At 35.1% G+C, this 12,769-nt stretch overlaps 1 protein-coding gene across 3 annotated transcripts in view; it reads left to right on the top strand.

The window, feature by feature from the left end:
* CWC27 (CWC27 spliceosome associated cyclophilin) overlaps nucleotides 1-12,769 on the top strand; it is a 196,219-nt gene that overhangs the window by 19,043 nt on the left and 164,407 nt on the right. For all 3 annotated transcript variants that reach the window (XR_009262164.1, XM_058731337.1, XM_058731346.1), the window contains exons 5-8: nucleotides 1,252-1,350; nucleotides 1,986-2,089; nucleotides 3,815-3,884; nucleotides 11,726-11,805. Coding sequence is in view for 2 of the 3 variants with exons in the window: in XM_058731337.1 (XP_058587320.1) it covers nucleotides 1,252-1,350; nucleotides 1,986-2,089; nucleotides 3,815-3,884; nucleotides 11,726-11,805 (353 nt within the window). In the remaining variant the exon portion in view is untranslated. The remainder of the gene's footprint in view (nucleotides 1-1,251; nucleotides 1,351-1,985; nucleotides 2,090-3,814; nucleotides 3,885-11,725; nucleotides 11,806-12,769) is intronic.

Raw genomic sequence — 12,769 nt, 5'->3', positions numbered from 1 at the left:
CATATGAGGGAATATCACTTCCGTAGAATTTTGAACCGTTTTGTTTAAAGGAGGATTCTGACCGTTTTGTTTTCTCACTTTCTCTTCTAATTCCCACATTCCCACATGTGTTAAGTCTTAGGCATGTTACATATCCCTAGTGTATCAGCTCCCTCTGCTGGTTCAGTAGGAATGGTTTCCCCACAGCCTAGATGAAACTGGGTTTTCTGATGATGAAGAGGAAAAAACAAACTGAGCACAACTGGAAAACTGGTACTGCTTTAAAACTCCTGAGAAATGTTGAATGTAAGGACTCATGCTGAAAACACGTAGTACAATATTGTTGCTTAAAACTTAACAACGTAGGTTAAGAAATAAGCATTGGCACATTTGAACCACTCCAGCACAGGTTATCTGATGTTCAACGATTTTCCTTCCTGTTATTAAAAAAAAAAAGTAACAGCATATAATAAAATGAGATTTAGGTTGTCATTGTGAACCACTTTTTACAATTGCTATTATATACCTTTCGCACTGGAGACAAAGTATAGCTTAGTGATGAGAATTCAGAAAGGCCAACACTGTCGCTGTGTAACTTCTTTGAATCTCAATGTTCTTCTCTAGATAAGGAGTATAAGGACCTGTATTTAGGATGTTTATGAGGATTAAACAAGATAATATCTATAAAGCACTTCCACGTGTTCTTATTTGCTTGTTCTGCCCAATTCTAAAATCTAAATTTATTATTTTTTTTAATGAAAAGTTGTCATTCAGTAGGCTACCTGGCATTATATTTTTATTTTTAATGAAAACTGATATTATATATATATATTGGAAATTTCATAAAAATGTTATCAAGGGATTGAACTCCATTTCTCCTTTTCCCCCTTAAGATTAAGATGAAATTGCTTTATTTGCATTATCACTACATATGCTCCTATATAAAAATATGAAATTTCCTTTTAGTTATTGAAAAAAATATTTTCAGAAGTCTTCCTTTATTTCAAAGATGAATATAGGGGCGCCTGGGTGGCTCAGTTGGTTAAGGTCCAACTTTGGCTCAGGTCATGATCTCGCGGTACGTGGGATCCAGCCCCACGTTGGGGTCTGTGCTGACAGCTCAAAGCCTGGAGCTTGCTCGGGTTCTGTGTCTCCCTTTCTCTCTGCCCCTCCCCCACTCACGCTCTGTCCTCTCTGTCTCTCAAAAATAAATAAACGTTAAGAAAAATTCAAAGAATAATTATAATAGTTTGCAGTTTTCTTATCTGATAGGTTACAGGGGATACAGTATATAACATGCTACGGCTAACAGAAGTAGACGTTGATGAGGAAGAAAGACCACGCAATCCACATAAAATAAGAAGTTGTGAGGTAGGAGCATGATTTCTAAGATACAGTGCTTAATTGATCATTTAAAAGAAACTGATTATTAGTATTTTAAACTAATGGATGGAGGCTTTATACTAAATCAATAGTACAACTCAGATTTTGTCTGTGTAATTTAGGTGCAATTTCTGATTAAGAATTTTTTTTTTTTTAATTGAAGGTTTGACTTCAAGGATGAGACTTTAGCTGATAATCCAATGCATGAAAAGCTTGATTTACAGTGGAAAGTTAGAGGAATTAGACTTATTTAGCTGAATGAAGTAACTTCCTAAGTAATTTAAGAGTGATCCTTCATTGAGGAAGCAAGGTCCTTAAGAGCATTTGATTTGGGGTCAAAACCCTTGAGTTTGTCTTCCTTACTAGATATTAAGGTTTCTTGAATATTTTTCCTCTTTATAAAATAAGGATAAAATACACTCTACTTAATTGCACGTAAGATTATTGAAAGAATACAATGAGACCATGTAAGTGGAAGCACTTTATGTAGTATATATATTAGACTTATAATAGTTATGTGAGCAAAAAATATAAATGCTAATGTCAACATAATTAAATATTAGTCTTAATTTTTTGTGAAGTTTTAAAAAATGGAATAATGTTTTCAAAATATTTTTTCATAGGTTTTGTTTAATCCTTTTGATGACATCATTCCCAGAGAAATAAAAAAGCCAAAAAAAGAGAAACCAGAGGAGGAAGTAAAGAAATTGAAGCCCAAAGGCACAAAGTAATCATAATAGAAACATTTTTCTTCAGATTGAAAAGCTGAAGAATTCATTTAATTCATTTTATTTCCTTTTGTAACAACTGTCTACTAGTGAAGGGGGAGGCCAGTGTGGGCCAGGAAGATATCTGAATTATGCGGTTTTTCCTAAAAATTCACTTCTTATATTTAAAAACTGTATATAACTTGAACTTAATCTGAAGAAGTATTGTGTCAGCTGTCTATATGAAATCTGTATTAATAAACAGATAAATATTTATGATCACTATAGCAATTATTTATATAAATGAGTTGAGAATTTTTGGGTTTTTTTACTAATTTTTCAATTAATATATGCTCAGTATAAAGAACTTGGAAAGTAAAGTATGAGTGATTTATAATGACTACATGGTTACATAATTTTTCGCTCCTGTGTTGGAGTAAATAAGTTTCAGTATTTTGTCAACAGTATTTTTCACATTATTAGTTTTGTCTATTTTATAAAAATAGATATCACAGAGTCAGATCTCAGCTTAATCTTTTAGTGATTTCCAGCGTCCATATTAGTTATTTTATTTTATTCCTAAGTGATAGATTCAGACAGTTCTAAGTGTAATCCTGCCTCAGTTTATAAGAAGCAAAGTGTGTTAATATTTCTGAGCCCCAGTTTCCCCATCTTGTAAAATGGAGATTATAATTACAACACCTGGTTGTTACGAAGATAAAACAAGAAGAGGAATTTGAAAACACCCAGTGGTATGGGTATTCAATACATATTTGTTTCTTTTTGTGACATCCTAAAATATAAGTTAAGTCACTTTTATAAACTGTCAAATATGAGCCACTTTAATAAGCAGTTGATGTCTTGTGGCAAAATAAATTCTTATATAGCTATACATTTGCTCTCCTATTTTTTGATTCATTTATTTTGACTAGTTTATCTCTGAGTGAAAGGTCACTGTCACCATATTCAGATACAGTATTTCATCACTATTATTTATCTTGGCAACAAGCCTGAAAGCTATGTGTTTTTGTTTTTTGTTTGTTTTTAATTCATAGCAAATAGCTTAGGGATGATTTGGTAGTCATTGATTGCATCTAGGTTTTGAAAGAAAATTCCACTTTGTTGCCAAATCTTTTATTTTTCCAATACTTGAGAGAGAGTTTTAATAACTTATTATTTATCTTCCTTGAGATGTCTTTAATTTGAAGCCTCAGAGAAGACAGTTTCTTCTTCCCCATGGGCTCTTTTTTTGTTAAGATTATTGCTTATATTTTTTTTTATTTGACAGTTTTGCATAACTTTTATCAGTTTTTAAATTTTAAGACCTATTTTGGAAGATGCTAGATTAATTGCTTCCCATTTGTAGTGCTCTTGGGGCTATATATTTATTAGTTTTTCAGAAATCTCCATTTTGTTAACCAATATTTATATATATAAAAAAGCTTAATTATTTCTGTCATGCTTGACTTAGTATACTTAATGGTCGTGCTCAGGATGGATTTTAGTCATTAGTTTCATCTAATATGTGAAGTATCTATGGTCTGAAGCCAATGCCTTAACATTATGCTGAAAATACAGACCTTAGTAGATTTCTGCTGAATCCTAAGTCATATTAGATACTGCTGAATAGTCAAAATGTGTTTCTTCTTGTATATTCTATTCTATTGGTTTGAAAAATACAATAAGTTTTGTTTAATTTTTTCTTAATTTTCTTTTTTCCTTTCTTTTTTTTTTTTTTTGATAAGAAATTTTAGTTTACTTTCATTTGGAGAGGAAGCTGAAGAAGAAGAGGAGGAAGTAAATCGAGTTAGTCAGGTACAATGCTAAGTTGCCCTTTGTTCTGAATTATAAAAGGTATTTTTGTATCTCCTGCTACATGTGGCACAGCATGTTTTTCATAGTACACAGTCAGGAAGCGTTCATCGAACTGATTTGTAAAATGACCTGTTGTTAGTAATATTTACAACTCCTGAGATGATATGCCCTCTTAAAATTGTAATTTCGTGGGGTTTTTTAACTTGGCTTTTTTTTTTTTTTTAATCAGTCAGAACTAGAGTTAAAGAATGACTCAACTTTGTGATTCAGATTTTAATTGCTATTTAAATGATTTGCTAGATGATAATGATTATGATCATTGTTATAATAAATAGTGACAGACCAAGGTCTTACATTCATTTTAATATTGTCTATATATATATTATTAATGTCATTAATTCTCGGCACAGCCCTTTAAGGTACATATTATCATTATCCCCATTTCCCCCGTAAATAAATTAAGGTATAGATAGATTATAATTTGCTCAGTCACACAACTAGTAAGTAGCTAGAGCTGGGATTTGAACCTATGTCTGCCTCAGTATAAGATACATGTATTTGGATTATATATTGCCTCCTGGTCTTTGACCCTACCAGTGCTTCCATTAGGCCTGTAAGTATCATTTTCCTGAATGTCACTTTTATCACAGTATACATTGTGAACACCTATGGTGCCTTGCCATTATTTAGAGCAGTGAATCTGTTAAATATACTCCAAGAAAATCATCCTCAAGGGTTTGTACTCCCAAAGATTCTGGTATGTCTTCCCACGGATGATGAAGAAATTATGGAAATTTATTTAGAGAATCAAATTGGGGAGGGATGGGAAGGATGAAAGGAAGGGGAGGGAGGACTGCCTTTGATACAGCAGTTTGGTACATTATAATAATAGTGGAGGGTTGAAATGCAGAGTTTTTAAAAAGTGGACAATTCCTGTTCTTACATCTGTTTGTAAAGACAACCATAATGCCTTTAAACCACTCTTCTGTAAATAGATTACCTTTTTGCAGTGTTTAAAAAGAAAGAAGATTAGTGAACACGGAGACCTAAAGGATTAGGTTCAAAGTTTTATCATAGTAATTAAAATTCTATAACTTAGCACTGCCTTATTTGCTTAGAAATAGTTACCTAGTTCTAACCAACAGTAATGACAGCATTGATTTAAAAGCACATTATTTTTACCCTTGTTTTTAATTCTTTATCCATATACTTCCCTCGTCACTTTAGATCCTCTCCCCTTTCTCTCTGCCCCTCCACTGCTCATGCTCACACACACCTCTCTCTTTCAAAGATAAATAAACATCAAAAAAAAATTAAAAAAAGAGAAATGTTCTGATCATAATTTTTGTCTTGCTGTCTTCAGTGTCCTTGAGTGAATATGTTTGATACCGTGGATTCAGCTACCACCTGTATGCTAATAATTCTGAACTCTAGGAACACAGCCCAATATTATTTCTGGGCTATTATCCCACATTCTTGATTTTTTCTCTAGGAAACATCTCTACTTCAGGTGTCAAAGTTAAATACATCTTTATATGAAAACCTCCTTTCTTTAGGCCTGTTCAGTATCATTAATCACTCTGGCACCCCAGTATGTCTGAAGTTATCTTCTTTAGATGTCAGAGCACTAGTTTTGCATTATTCATGATTCAAATTTGTGCCTTATTAAAATGAAAGATATACTTCATGTCATGATCCTGTGGATATATTTGTAAATGGACAAAACCACAAATGTCAGATCTGGAAGTTGCCAGGAGTCCCTTTCACTGATGTTTTCTGAAGATGTCAAGTTTCCTTACATACCGATGCCTTCCCCATAATACCCCCACTCCTGTTTCTCCTTTTGTCTGGAGTGTCTTCTCCGTCATTTGACTCCACTAGATTTAGCTCCACTATAAATAAATATTTATTTTATGTAATCTCTAAAATGGCCATGTGATATAGATATTATTCCTATTTAAGCGAAGAAATCAGTACTCAGAAAGGCTAGGTCACTGTGCAAGACCAATGTAATTAAGAGGTAGTAAAATCAGAGTTTTGGTCTTAGGTTTCTATAGCCATTTAAGTCTCTAATACGATTCAAGTGCTCAGAAGCTGCCTCCTCCCAGCCGAAGCCATCTAGAAGGCTGGTGGGAAATTGCATTGGTGGCACTGCATTCTGGGGTGGAAGGCAGCTCAGTGCAGCTGGCCCCCTGCTGTTGCCTAACTCCCACAGGGTCCTGGACATCAGGCTGAGCAGCCTTGGAGACAGAGCCAGGGTAGGAGAAAGGAGTTCTTCTATCATTCTTTTTGTCAGATTAAATTTCTAGTCTGAAGTAAGTTTTGTTCAGTAAGTTTAGGATTGACTTTACTAGGAAATTAGTTTGAATTTTTTCTGTTTGTAACAACAGTATGTGTTACATGTTTAAAGCATATCTTCTGCTGCTGCTGCTTACTATTATTGTACAAAGTAAAACAAACAAAATGTTTAATTTACATGGAATATCGTGAACTTGATAAAAGCAATTTGTGTTTGCTACAAGGTTGAAATGCAAAAGGAGAACCGCAGATAGTGTTGTCTTGCCCTTTATGTTTGCTCTCAAACCTGAAAAACACTTCACAGTGGAAAGACTAAATTCGTTCCTTTTTGCCAAGAAAATTGCAAACCACAGTCCATTATCAAATGAATAGTATAGGCCTAGTATTGTGTCATCATATTTCTCTCATCTGACTCTGTGCTGTGTGATAAAATTATCAAATGTTTGTTTCTGACCCTCAAATCTGTATCTTTTAGTTGGCTTATTCTTCTTTTCACCAGCTGCCTACTGGCCATCTCTCTCTATTTGAATATCTTACTAGTAACCCAAGCCCTAGCCAAGGCTTAGTTCATTATCTTTGTTTTCCAGACTTCTCCCTGTTCTGTGACTTCTTTTTCCACTCCCTGGTATCAGTATCCTCTAAAGAAAAATTTTAGATTCCGGTGTTTTTCTTACTTTTTTCTCTGCAAAACCAGTTTGTTGTAGTATTCTACCAATTTTTCATCCATAACATATCTTAAATCTATTTTTCCTTTTAATTTTTTTTGCTACTACCCTCATTCAGGCCTTCATTTCTAGCCTGGGCTGCTGCCTTAGTCTATAAACTGGTCTCCCAAGTTCTTACTCTTTATTTTCTTTCACTCAGAACAGTCTTGCTGAAACCCTGAAACCTCTTTAAGATGTCACAGTTACACTCTGTTAACTATAGAGGTAAGGCCATGATCCCCCTTTACCAATTCTGCCCTTTGGTCTAATACTTCTTCTTCTTCTTTTTTTTTTTTTTAATGTTTATTTATTTACTTTGAGGGAGAGAGAGAGATCGCAAGCAGCGGAGGGGCAGAGAGACAGAGAGAGAGAGAATCTTAAGCAGGCTCTGCACTGCCCAGAGCTCGATGCGGGATTCAATCTCACGAACACTGAGATCATGACCTGAGCTGAAATCAAGAGTCAGACGCTTAACTGACTGAACCACCCAGGCGCCCTTGTCTAATACTTCCTAAACCATTTAAAACCAGTGGAAAATAGGTCCAATACTTCCTTAAAAATTAAAAATTACATTCCTACACCCCATTTCAGACCTACTGAATCAGAATCTCCAAGGAAGGGGCCTGAGAAGCTGTACTTTTAATGAATTCCCTGGAATTCTTATCAGGGAAATGTAGGAAACACAGTTAGCAGACCTGAACTATTTGCTGTTCTACATAAATGTTTTGTATTTTCTTTTCTGTGTGTCTTTGTTCACGTTTTTCACCTGCCTGAAGTCCTATCCCATTCTGGATGTCAAAGTCACACTTATTTTCAACACCTAAAATACCATCTTTCTAAATGTCTTTTCTTAATTGTTTCTTTTTCTGATCTAACCTTTGCTTCTCTTGTGACAGTTAATATTTTCCTTTTAATAACATCCATTTTGTTTTATTACACAAGAAATATGTGACTATGTTCTCACTGTATACTACTCAAACATTATACCCTTTTCTTTCTTCCTTATTAAGTGTGCAGAGTCCTGGGCTGTGGGGCTCTTTGATGGTAAACTGTGTCATCTTTGAGTGATGGTAGGTTGGAGTAGAGATAGCATGGATTTGGGATCATACACACTCATATTGGCACTTTGCTTTCCACTGATACTTTGTGACCTTTACTTAGTCTCTCCGAGCCTTACATTTCCTCCTTGTAACATGAAAATACTCTGAACCATTTAGATTGTGAAATAAGGACGTGGGTAGTCATTACTTCAATACAATATGCAGTCTTGGAAAATGTTTTTGAAAGTCAAATGTCTTAAACAGTATACTCTATGTTATAATCTGTATTATATTCTCAGAGAGCTAAAGAATATCAAACAGTCTCTAATATGATTGTGATTATTATTCAGACGCTGCTGCCCTCATGTTAAAGCAGTCTAGAGGGTTGGGTTGGCAAAAAACTTCACCAACAATTTGGGGTTGGAAGCCTTAACTCCACACAGCTGCCCTAGTGCTCTTACTGAGCACTCCCTGGGGCTCCTGGATCATAGCTTGAGCAGCCTTGAAGGGCATCCTGTACATCATGACCCACCAACAACCCATTCTCCACATGTGAATGGGTCTCGGCACACTGTGCAGAATCTTTGGCTTACCGAATTTAGCTATTTGGTCTGTTTATATAATGGAGACATGAATAAGTTTAGTTTGAGAAAATACAACAACAATAAAAAATCATTGCAGGTTGTTGAGTTAGAGGAAAGGAAATTCTCTAAAGGGCATGAGACAAACTCTAGAGCCAAAAAAAAAAAAAAAAAAAAAGGAAGTATATTTTATATATTTTCCTTTTGTACTGTTCTTCAGACTTTGAGAACTGTTCCAATACAGTTTACCTTTGGGGTTAAATGAGACCTTGCTAAGAAAAATGAATGCTAGCCTGAATATTGGAAAAGTATGACCAATAGATAAAAGTAAGACTTACTGTTTTTAAATGTATGTAATAATTAGAACCAAAGTCAAGTGTCTTTTACAATGACCAAGAACAATTTTCAGTTTCACTGGATGGATGAAGTTAAATATTTCTAGAAGTCTTGAAAATAATTGTTTCATTATTCATTTGCTTATCAAGTTCATTGACTCCACAGTGTGTTAAGCTTTATTCCAGAACCTAACATCACAAGTTAATAATGCTGAAGTCTGAACTGGGGCTTTGGGGTTTTACTTTATGTGAAAGTAGAAATAAGATAGAACCCCTCTGGTTTATGGATTATCAGTGTGGGATTACAGAGACAACTTCACCCCACTCATTTATTCCTGACAAAGTACCTCTCCCACATGGGTTAGCTTTTCTTCATTATTTATTTCAGTATCTTTCTACTACCTGATAAAATCTCTTTTAGAATAATAGAATTTTACAGCTCAAAGGGATCTAGTCCAACTTCCTTCCTTTATAGATGAGGAAACTGAGACTCTAGTTAAGTGACTTGCCAGACTGACTTCATTTCCTTTTTGATAGGATTGCATGATAGGAGGATGCCATAATAACGTATCTTGAGTTCTTGAAAGCATACTGTCAGAGTCTTGTGGACAACACGAGGAAATGTGATCTGGGAGATATTATAGTCAGATGGGTTTATAGTTGATTGAATACTTCTGCCCAAAGAGTGCTTTGTTGTCAACCTGTGCATGATTATTTGAACTAGGAAGTTAAAGTGGAATAGGAGTACATGTAAATTCTGTACTTGAACTTAATGCAATCAGCTGAATAGGTATAAGACTTTATAGGCCATAAGTCCTAGTTGAATTATGAAGAGTAAGGTCTCTGAATAAGGAATTTAACATTCTTTGCATTTGGGGGGATCACATTTGCAGCATTTTGTTCAGTTCAGAACACATTTAAGAAGGATACTGACAAACCAGATGCATTCAGAGGAAGGGAGGATCTTGCGGAGGATGGGGATGAAGCCAAAAACCATTGCACATGGAGAATGCTTGACGAGCTGGATATACTTTGAAGATGTAAAAACTAAGTGAAAATGTGGTCCTAGGCTTCAAACATTTGGAGAGTTTTTATCTGGAGGATCCCTGCCTTCGTTTTGCTTTCTTAAATAATAGTTTTATTCAACTGTCCGTACTGGTTTAAAGTTTACTCCCAAATCTTTGTGTCTAATTTAAAAACAGATGTCAGAAAATATTTTTCATATGAAAGTCTACAATCAAACAAGCAGTTTTCAATGAGGCAAGTTAAGTGGTAGTTTCATTATAAAGGTATCTCAATAGCTAGATTTAAAAAATAGTGAGTAAACTGTGCCACATTCACAGTGATACACATAGCATTTCTCTCACTGCAAGATATGCTAACATTTTTACCTCAAATCCCAAGTTATAAAAAGACTCTTTTTCTCACCCATAAAAAGTGATATGGATGGACAAATATACCACTTTTGAGAATAAAATAAGAATGCTTTGTCCTATTCTCATTTATTCCAAGAAATTAAAGTCTCCCAAAAGCTTGGATCTGGGGGTGCACACAGCATGAAGACTGCTGCGAGGCCTTTTGCACAGAAGTTGTCAGAAATGTTGAACAGTCTAATTTACAAACTGTTGTGGCTTGATTAAATTGTATTAAACTTTACTTATCGTCCTAGTTGTTTATACTTAACTAGTTTTAAAAAGATGTTAATATATTTGTATTCATCTCATATTTCTGCTGTAACTAATGACTATCAATTTAGTGGTTTGAAGCAAAACAGATTTTATATGGTACATTTCTGGGGTCACAGGTCCAAAACAGGTTTCCCTGGGCTACTTACTGGGGTATTGGCCAGGCTTCCTTCCTTCTGGAGGTTCTGGGAAGAATCTCTTCCCTTCACTTTTCCACCTTTAGAGCTCATTTGTATTCCTTGGCTTGTGGCCGCTTCCTCTAGCTTCAAAGCCAACAATAGCCCGTAGAGTCTTTCTCATGCTTTATCATTATGGGATGGACTCTCCTGCCTCCCTCTTTCACTTGTAAGGACTCTTGTGATTACATTGGATGTACCCTGATAAACCAGGATAATCTCCCCATCTCAGAATCCTTAATTTATCCACAAAGCCCCTTTTGCCATGTCAGGTAACATATTCACAGGCTTTGAGGACTAGGATGTGGACATCTGTAGGGGGTCATTATTATACCTACCAATCTCTTTGTATTTAAACTGTGCTCTATTCACTATACCTAATAGCAGACATTGCTTGTAGTTTGTTTTAGTTCTAGAAGGTAAAACTAGGACTGGTTGGATGGTTAGAAATTGCACGTGGATTTTTTTCCCCTCCAATTAGAAAGAGAACTGTCCAAGAAGAGAGACTAGAAGAATTTAAAAAGGGTGGGGTGTGTGTGTGTGTGTGTGTGTGTGTGTGTGTGTGTGTGGTGTGGTTGTAAGCTCCTTTCAGGTGTTGAGATACTGGTTAACTAGTCAGCAGTGATGTCAAGGAGATTCCTGCTTTGGGTGAGAGACTAGATTAAGTGGCCTATGAGATCTTTATTTTTCAACTATTAACTCTGGTTCTGTGCTAAAGGTCAGAGAATGTGATCGGGTTCTTCAGAGAAACAATACATGTATATGTGCAGTTCTGTGGTAACTTATTTTGAAGGATGTATCATTTTTTGGAGGAAAAGGTGTTTTTAAAATAATATTTTCTGTCAATGCAAGAGTTAGCTTCTTACTTATAAAGCTTTAATTTATGCTGAAAATTTCAGGAACATATATCTTTTGCTAGCCACATTACAGCAGTACTAGATTTTATGTAAATTTGTTAACTTGCCCTTTTGGAAGACTATTTTATTTCTTCCTCGCTTATTATATCATATATTTCTTCCTAGAGCATGAAGGGAAAAAGCAAAAGTAGTCATGACTTGCTTAAGGATGATCCCCATCTCAGTTCTGTGCCAGCTGTTGGAAGGTTAGTATGCTACCAATGTGATCCCAAATCCTTATTCTCTGGCTCAGATATTTTCTCGCTGCTTTTGTGACAAAATGGTCTGTTCTCTTAAATCCAGTTTTTTCCACTCAGACAAAAAACAAAAGCATTTTGGTGATGGAGATAGTAGAGGTTCTAGCATAATGGAGGGAAGCACACTGGCCTCTTACACTCATCTTACTATCTATCTCTGTTGAACTAATTAAATTTAAAATTAAGTGCTAAACTTTTTTTTTCTTTTCTTTTTTTTTTTAATTTTTTTAACCTTTATTTATTTTTGAGACAGAGACAGAGCATGAATGGGGGAGGGTCAGAGAGAGGGAGACACAGAATCTGAAACAGGCTCCGGGCTCTGAGCTGGCAGCACAGAGCCCATTGCGGGGCTCGAACTCACGGACTGTGAGATCATGACCTGAGCTGAAGTCAGACGCTTAACTGACTGAGCCACCCAGGCGCCCCAAGTGCTAAACTTTTAAATCTTGGGATAGTTTGAATAGGAAACTGTTTGCTTTTTTTTTTTTTTTTAAGTTTAATGTTTAATTCAAAGTTGCTTTGAAGCATTTTGTACCAGTTGGTATGATGAGTAGACAAATCAGAGTTGAAAAGTTTTGTGAAGTCACTGTATTTTAGACCAAGTCATTGAGTATTTTTTTCTGACATATTTTAGGAGTTAACAGAAAACTCTCTATCTTTGTTGCTTCTCTCTGAGAAGGGAGGATGTATTACTGTTAAATACAACTGCACATGATATTGGGACAATGTCTCAAATGGGGATTAAAACACTATTGTACTGAATTTAGCTTGTGTTAAAAAATTCTATTTCAAAAAAATCTTTTCTTAATATCCTGGTAGTTTAAGGATTTGGCCTTTCCAGCCAGAATATGTCAAGCCAATGGAAGAAATTGTTTTCTCAACTCCTCTGTTCATAAAAATATCACTATTGGTT

This window comes from Neofelis nebulosa, chromosome 1, assembly GCF_028018385.1.
Source record: "Neofelis nebulosa isolate mNeoNeb1 chromosome 1, mNeoNeb1.pri, whole genome shotgun sequence".
NCBI lineage: Eukaryota > Metazoa > Chordata > Mammalia > Carnivora > Felidae > Neofelis > Neofelis nebulosa.
The sequence above is the reverse complement of the archived record's forward strand: the minus strand, read 5'-3'. Positions and strand labels throughout refer to the sequence as shown.